The sequence below is a fragment of the Centruroides vittatus genome, unplaced genomic scaffold (assembly GCF_030686945.1).
Source record: "Centruroides vittatus isolate TY-2023 unplaced genomic scaffold, ASM3068694v2 contig_1824, whole genome shotgun sequence".
Lineage (NCBI taxonomy): Eukaryota > Metazoa > Arthropoda > Arachnida > Scorpiones > Buthidae > Centruroides > Centruroides vittatus.
In genome coordinates, this window is record NW_027121123.1 from 1594205 (window position 1) to 1602967 (window position 8763).

At 32.3% G+C, this 8763-nt stretch overlaps 1 protein-coding gene across 1 annotated transcript; it reads right to left on the reverse strand.

Moving 5' to 3' along the window:
• Window positions 1–560: 560 nt before the first annotated feature.
• Window positions 561–3557, reverse strand: LOC136969907 (tetraspanin-8-like). The gene is made up of 7 exons (XM_067264217.1): window positions 3360–3557; window positions 2579–2767; window positions 2435–2509; window positions 2267–2362; window positions 957–1097; window positions 805–888; window positions 561–738 (listed from the first exon to the last, which is right to left on the reverse strand). Exons 1-7 carry the CDS (start codon window positions 3408–3410, stop codon window positions 613–615), a joined length of 762 nt encoding a protein of 253 aa, XP_067120318.1. The 5' UTR covers window positions 3411–3557; the 3' UTR covers window positions 561–612.
• Window positions 3558–8763: the final 5206 nt, after the last annotated feature.

The following is an 8763-nucleotide window of genomic DNA, read 5'->3' on the forward strand; positions in this document are numbered from 1 at the left end:
ACAAATAATAACTTATTAATGCAGTAAATTTCGTTATTGCAGGCAAATTTTTCACCGGAATATAATCAGATTTTTTGTTAAGAAAATTTCATAATATTAAACTTGAGTTATTCGAGGCATACTTGACAGTAATGTTAGAATGAACAATGGATTCTATCAATAACGAATTCATTAGAATTAATCATGGCCGTTAAGTGAAAAATGATTAATCGACTGATTAAATGAACACTAGCCCTTTGTAATGGGGACTACACCTACACTATGCTAGGCTCCACGACAAAGGGACTCGATGCCTGGTAAAGTGGCTTTAGTGTAGATGGATAAGCAGCCAATGATATAACCCATTTCATTTGAAACTGGCTTGATTATCCAGCTGTACTAAACCTGCTTTACCAAGCAACACGTCTACTGTTATAATTTGCCATGTAAACTACATGGACCAAATCTGTAGGTGTGCAATGGGGTCACTCAAAATGTATAAAGAATGGGAAACGATGCCCCGACTCCAAAGACTCATGCTCGGCGAGAAACGACTGTATACAATAATTAAATAATTACTATTAAAAAATTTATTTGAAATATCATTCTTCCATAGATATACAATTTTACATGCTATTGAATAATATATGGACGAGGTGAGGTAGCAACATCTTCTGCACTTTCTGACTTTAAAGCGAAATAAAATCGATCTTGTGCAATTTTATAAACCAAATAAAAACCAAATATAATGTTAATTATCTGAAAATATACGTATAAAATTATAGGTTTTATTTACATTTTCAAATATTTAATTGAAAGATTTACCTCAAAGATTATCGTTGTGGAGATCAATATTAAAATTTCTGTAATGTTTCTCTTTATAATCACAACTAATTTCTCAAAACAACCCTAAATTAATGGAATATTCATGTAACTCGGTTATCAATAAAATAAATGTTTAAAACGAAGCAAATTACTTCTGCAACGTGCGAATCCAAGCCTAAGGTGCACCGTTCTTCATCTTCTAACTTCAAATGAGGACAACACGATATCGGTAACTTTCCAGATTTAAATGTAAATAACCAATCAGATGATTGCTTTATCCCACAGCATTTCAACTAGAAAAATACTTTTTACGTGAAATTTTGAAGGATTTAACGTATTGTGATCCAAAAATGGTATTATAAATAGAAGGAAAATGTCTACAAAGTCAATTAATGTGGTAATTTCTCGTTTGGACTTTTCCTAATGAGATATAAACCATACAATGTTGTGAAGTTACAAGTAACTGAAGACAAGCATAAAAAAATATTCTGTGATGGATATCAGATGAATCACAAACTCAAAATCAATGCATTATAGATGAAAGTTGTAATGCATAGAATTTCACATATCAACTTTGTATGGCGAGCTCAAATTCTCCAGTTATCAGACAGGCTTCACACAAAACTGTGAATATATATATCATTTTAAGTCTAAATGCAAGGAAACAGGCCGGAATAAGGCCTGTCTCTTTGCATATTTGGTTGTTTTCCTAATGAACACAGTGGCGTAGCAAGGGGGTGCAAGGGGGTGTATCATGCACCGGGCGCCACTCGCAGAGGGGCGCCCAAATGGTCTCCAAGACTAACTATATGTGTTTCTGGAGGGGGAGAGAGGCGCCAATAAAGTGTCGGGCGCTAGTTATGCCCCGGGCGCCAGTTATGCCCGGGGGCCAGTTATGTTCGCTACGCCACTGAATGAACAAGCAATACATCTTAGCGTTAAATGATAACATTAATGTTGAGGCTGCATAAAAAATATCTATTGTATATATTCAATACAAATGGTAAATCCTACCCACTCCTTCCTCCTTTCTCGAGGGCCAAATAAAATACAGTAAAACGTGTGTAAACCGGAATCGCATGGTACCGAATATTTTTACCGATTTGCCAGGTTTCCTTTTTATTCGGCTTATGTTTATGACAGATTTTTACATTATATTGTGCAATTTAGGTAAATATTTTAGCATTAACACAACCAGAAGAAAGAAATACTTATAAAACCCAGAACTGGATAATTAATTACTGCAGAAATATGGGATTCCCACTGCACAACTCAAAATTCCCATTACACATTTTGTGTCCAGTTGCACGTCAGAATCGCTGCAAGGAGACCACTACTCAAACTAGTCAACTAAACGGGAGAATATGAATATTTTATATTCATTTTACGAAATTCGACCAATTTCTCTCAATTTATGCTACTACTTTTGAATCACTTTGCATAAAATTTGTGATTTGCAAACATTTGTTTGAAGTAAATTCCATCCTTTTCTGATTTTAGGGTGAGCTCTGAATTTTTTCATTGACATTAACATTTCTCCTTTTACAGCTTCAATCATCTTTAAAATTTGTATAATATAAGATAAATAAATAAATGTTTTCTAATTTAAGGAAAATAAAATTCACCATACCTGATTTTTATTCACAGTAATATAAATTCCAATAGAAACTTGGATAATCACAATCAAGAGCAACCAAGAAGAATACTATACCAAGAATTTAATTATCATTAATTATATATTGTTTTTAATTGAGATAAGTTGATTAAATCTTACCGAATTAAGTATGTGCATGTTATCTAACATCGTACCGCAACATCCCAGAATTGCCAATAAAAATATCAATAAAGCCAAGGCTATGAGAGTTGTGAGAATTAAGTGATATTCGGATCCTACAGGTATATTATATCTTCGTATTGAGAACTTTGTAAGAAATATGTTAACAGCACCGACTGCTCCACAAAACTATATAAATAAATAAATCATTGATATGCAATCATTATAGAGAAATTATAGAGTGGCTACGAAGTATCTATGCACGAGATTGTGCTATGCCATGTATCTTTCAATACGAGAATACCACGAAATCGAATTCAGTAGACGAAGGAATGGTTTATTAATACGGTATGGCCACTCGAAGTCTAATGTAAACACACGAAAAGATGCTTTAGAACATTGTGAAAGAGAATGTTTTCTCAATTATAACAGCTGGAGACTCAAAAATAGTTATTTAAAGATTGCTTTCATGACTTCAACCGGACAGCCAGATGAAACTACTTTGGCCATCTTACCGGTCTGAAGAAAGTCGGTTCGGACTCGAACCCGAATCCTATCGAGCAGAGAGCATTTCATCCAGAAATTTTTACGATTGGATAAATTTGAAGAAGAACCCACAACGGGCACATTAAAGGGCCTTCGTGACAAAGATTACTTAAAAATGACCGTAATATGAAAAAATATATCTACAAATACAGATGGTTTATAATTAATATGCATAGAGACTAACCATTCTACGATATTTGTAATTTATATAAAAACTTGTAAGATATAAACTTACCGAAACGATAAAATTAAAAACAAACATCACAGTTTTTGCAAAATGTCTCATTTTTTATGTAGGTTGGCGAAAACAAAAGAATAACTCAAATATTATTACCTAATTTCAACAAAGAAATTATTTTTATAATGAATTATTAAAAATCCAAATAATTTAAAGCATTCTTAACATAATTTCAGATAATTAACAGTAGAAACTACTTTCAAATCTTAAAAATAGTCCCAATTTAATTTGAAATTAAATTTTAATATATAAATGTGAGAGCCGAATGTGGTGTAGGGCCCTTTTGTTTGATGTTTGTTTTCTAAGTTAAAGATAATTAAAACTGTTTCCCACGAACTTGTTTCCTTGTTGAAGGTGACACATTCAATGTGTCACCCGGAGCTCACGAGTGAAATTTTAACTATTGCCCCGATATACTAAAAATTCTAGCGAAGTCATGGGAAAACCCCAAAAGAAGCCCCCCTAATAAGGAGGGCTTCTTTTGGGAAGAGGAGGTGATGACAAGCGAGGCAGTCGTCATCAATCTCATCTCGATTCCTAAGGTGTGTGGATTCTAACCCATCATTGAAAGTCATCGCCAGTTCCTCGATCAGTATCTCTCTGAGCTTCAATCGTCAGATTATACGTATTTATCATTCCTTCATATCATGAAGGAATTTATCATTCCTTCATATTCATCCTTAAGGATTACTCTCCTGAGACGCCTGTTGTGCACCTGAAGTAAGAACTGCCCTCGAGAACTTTCTCCAGTTCGACCCATTTGGCTTGCATCGTGTTAAGATTCTCGACAGGGTATTTATCCCCATGCGTATCTCATGTGAACTGTTTCTCTCTCTCTCTCGCGATCGATAGATTGATAGGCTAAAATATATATATATATATATAATATATATATATCCCTATATGTCTATCGTATTGTATTATGTACTTCTTTCCGTTGAAATTAAATCGTTATTGGTTGTTAACCTGTTATCCGAGTGATTCACTTCCGGTACGCTTTCTCTCACCTCATCTCCATCCCGAATCCGATCACCTGTGTACGCGGGCGCTCGCGGGACCGAATCCACACTTCGTTTCGGCTTCCGTGTCACCCGAGAAACGGTGTTTCAATCCTGACAAGGTACCAAGGAGGTGCCGACCCTCCGGTCACATAAACATTTAAAGTAATTATTATTAATTTTAAAAAATATATGGCGAAGTTTTTAGACTTGAACAAATTGCAAAATTTAAAATTAACATAGTTTAAAATTCCTAATTTTTTTTCTTTTTATAATATGCATTCCTTCCAAATTACTAGTTTGGCTCTCTATACTATAGATTTTTCGTTTCCACATATAAAAAAATCTATATAAATTTTAATGATGATGAAATATGTTAATTCCAAAGTTAAATAAACCAGCAACGAGTTGCTCAACTTTCCCAGCAACATTCAGGATTTTCCCGGCGCCATCTATTATCATATTTTATTTTTAAAACTTTTTATATTTTTAACTAGTATAGAAAGGCAAAACGCTTAATTTCGAGAGTAGGGGTAGGTTTTATAAAAATTTGTAAATGCTAATAACGAGTATAATCGCCATTAGTCCTACCCTACCGAAGTTACACACGACCCCCGTTATCTCCCCACCCCCTCAACCTTTAATCACCAAAATTTAATAGCATCAAATTCCCTAATAAACAAACCTCCCTGCAAAATTTCAGAAGCTTTCGACAAAAATCACAGGAGTTATTAAGCTTCAAACAAGGTGAACAAAATCGTACCCCCCCACACACACATACAGTAGAGTCGTTAATCTGGACCCCGGAAATCCGAATCGCCGGTAATCCGAACGATTTTCAGTCGGACTGTGTCGTGCTGAATTGAACGTTTTTGATACTAGATTTACTTCTAAAGTATAATTTTCATGTTTTTATATTCTTCAATATATTTATTTTGTTTGTACAAAATAAGAAATAATTTTTAACGATACTATAGCCTCGATTATTATTATAAAAATTTTCGTTAGGCTTAAAATCGACGAAAATTCAACACGAAGCGACACGCAACGGAGAAAAATTTCAACATTGGATGCGAGAAAATTTTTGTACATAATCGGTTATCCGAACAACCCCGGTGATTCGGATAAACGATGCTCTACTGTAACAGTAGAGCTTCGTTTATCGATTGCCATGTCCAATCACCAGGAAACCTGGTGATTGGACATGGCAAGCAGTGAAGATAGGACTAGTACCCATCTGAAATGTAATTTTACATTTTTTTTATTAAATTAAAATAAATTTTATCTTTTCTGTGACAATAGGAAGGGTTTAATTCGCGTAATCCTTGTATCTGGCTACACGGGGAGGTCTTGTAGCCCGAATACACCACATTGTTCAATAAGAATTTGTCTGGCGTGACTCTTTCATAAGATATTCTTTAATTAGACATCTAAACAAAAGCGAATCTTTTAATTTCAAAGTTGTATAATTTATTAATACTTTCCGCTTAAATATTAAATTTTATTCTTTAAGATGTTCGCGAAAAGAAATAGAAATTTTTCAATTGGCAATTTTTGTATCTTCAGACGTTCATTTTGCATTTATTAGGTGTGTAGCCTCAAATAAAAGGGTCTCATCTGTGAATGAAAAACTTATTTTCGGGGATTCCTGATGGTTGTTAATGACAGATTTATGAAGACAATTTTTCTATCTTCGAAAATAGATTCAGTATCTATAATCAAAATCTCCGTATAAAGACGGCGATTAAATAAGAATATCGTGACAAGGTAAATGATTTTTACTAAAAAATGTTTTCAACATAACTCGATAATGCATGGGATGCTGAAAAGTTACGTAGTTTTCAGGTATACTGATTCAATTGACAGCAATATAATTGTTCGAATGCAATGTTTACCTCTTACTGCCATATTCACAACCAAAGGACAGAATAAGAAGCTGACCAATTACCTACCATTTACTTTACTTTTAGTACGTGAACAGCTTGAAATATTAATCTTTTTCTTTCTTCCCTGCGACTACTGAGATCTTTGTAATCAAATCCTTCGTGAGTTCAGCCAGGCCTACAATTGGGCGGCCTAATGGCGAGAACATGCCAGAATTATCTGGACTGACCATCTCCCGAAAAATTCTTGAATATTTTAAATCGTCCAGAATCGTTTCCAAGTCACTTATAGCTGACACCTTAACCACTTGTACTGTTCGTGAAGCTTTTCATCCTTGGTTGTGAATATGTTAGGCTGAATGAGCGATTTCGGTCTTTGAGCATAGACTTTGACTTAGACAAATATACATATAGAGTTTGGATTCTTTATATGAAAACCTATTTTTTTCAAGATGTATAGTACTTATAAATGCACTTAGATTTATATAAATCAATAGAAAAGATAAATGATCATTAAATCTACATCATCTAAAGTTTGTGGATGATCCACGAACCTAAATATAAGGGGTGTTTTAAATACTGAAATTGTACAGCTGAACAATCAGCAATAAGACCTTGAAAACTTAGATTGCAGCCTCGTACAGAATCCTAGACGTTTCGATCGTTTTTGTTGGTGTGTGAAGAATACAATTTATTCTTTGGTTTCATTAAATCAACATTTCCATTATCATCGATGAGTAAGTGACTGTTAACTTGCTTAAATTGATTTAATTTTTCTGCGAAACGATATTAATAAGCTATCAAAATCTTCCAAAACTAATTGACATTAAAGTTACATGTCAAAAATCAGTCGTTTTACTATGAACTCTATCGGTCTTAATTGTTAGTACTGTAAGCTGCTGTACTATTGCCACTCTTGAAATTAACTGCAGAACATTTATAACAATCTTCTCTGTGGCATAGAAATAATATTCATTCTTCTAAATACAACGTTTGCTGTTTTGACTTCATTCTTGCTTAGCTGCTCCAACTTTTTGAATTTTATTGGTTAGACGTGTTCAACTTTATATATTGCCAATTCTCATTTGCATAGTAAATATTTAGGCACTAACATTTTAACAAAATTAGAAAAGAATTATTGACTAATATAAAAGCTGTAGTATATTTTTCTGAACGAATTGTGCACGGTGCCAATGGTCCAAAGATCAGAAAAATGTTAATTAGGGTGGTTTTATTCTGGTCGTGGATAAAATGGCTGCTTAAAACAGTCACCGAATCATAGATGGCATGCATTTTTTCTTATTTTTTAATACAATTAAACTAGGAAGCTAAGACCTTAATCATTAATTTTATGGCATCAACTGCTAGTATTAGTTATAAATTAATACATTTTCCTATTTTTCCTGTTAATATTTCTGTCTCCACACCTATCAACCTTTAAAATGCAGCCTTCTAATTAGAATTAGAAGGCTGCATTTTAAAGGTTGATAGGTGTGGAGACGGAAATATTAATTAGTGTAGTTAAAGAAGAATGTAAATATTTCCTGTTAATTGTCATGGTTAGCCTTTAACTTGCTTACATGAATATTTTTTTTTAAGTTATAAGAAAATGAACTACAAGCAAAATATAATTTGGAAGCTTAAATATTAAGTTATTTGTAAAACAAAAAATCAAATATAAATTCAATAAACTAACTTTTGTTGAGAGCATTTGAAAACAAATGTGAGAGGTGTAAAGTTTATTAAAACAGATCACAATTATTTTGTATCAAAATTTATTAATCTCAGTTCCCTTCTTAACAAACGTTAGTATACAAGTAAGTATTTATAAGATTTTTTAAAGCATTTATAGAGAGAAAGTATTATTACAAGAGAAAAAATTTAAATACAGTGAAACCTGCTGTCACTACATTTTATTAGTTTAATAAAATATTAGTAGCAAAATATTAAAACATGAACGATAAAATTTCAAGTTGTTTTGATATATTAGACATTTTATAGAAATATAAAGCTAACAGTTGCTCTACGTTTTTCTAAAAACCAACAAATCTTCTAGAAGAATAAATTATTTATACTTGTATATTTTGATTATTATTCTGTATAGTTTTAGAAGCATTTATTTGAAATACTTCTATAAATGCAGACCAAAATTAGAATTACTTGATAAATTTTAGTTTTCTCTCTTGGATAAACAGAACTAACTGCAATAAATTGAGAGATTTTTTTCCCTATCTAATCAACTGTTAAGAATTTCAAAGACTGATTTTAATAGATCTTTTTAAAACATTAAATATCTATATAAAACTGGTAATTTACTTAAACATTAAGAATTCTTCAAAATCTTTAATATATATGTAAAGATTTAAGAATGTATTAAATATGAAGGATGCATTTCCAAAAGCTTTTGCCACTGCTCCTATATTAGTATTATTATTAAGAAATTTATAACCATAAATTTTTAACAAATTAACGTGTGTCATAAAACATTGCATAAAGACAAAATGTGCTTATCAAATAATG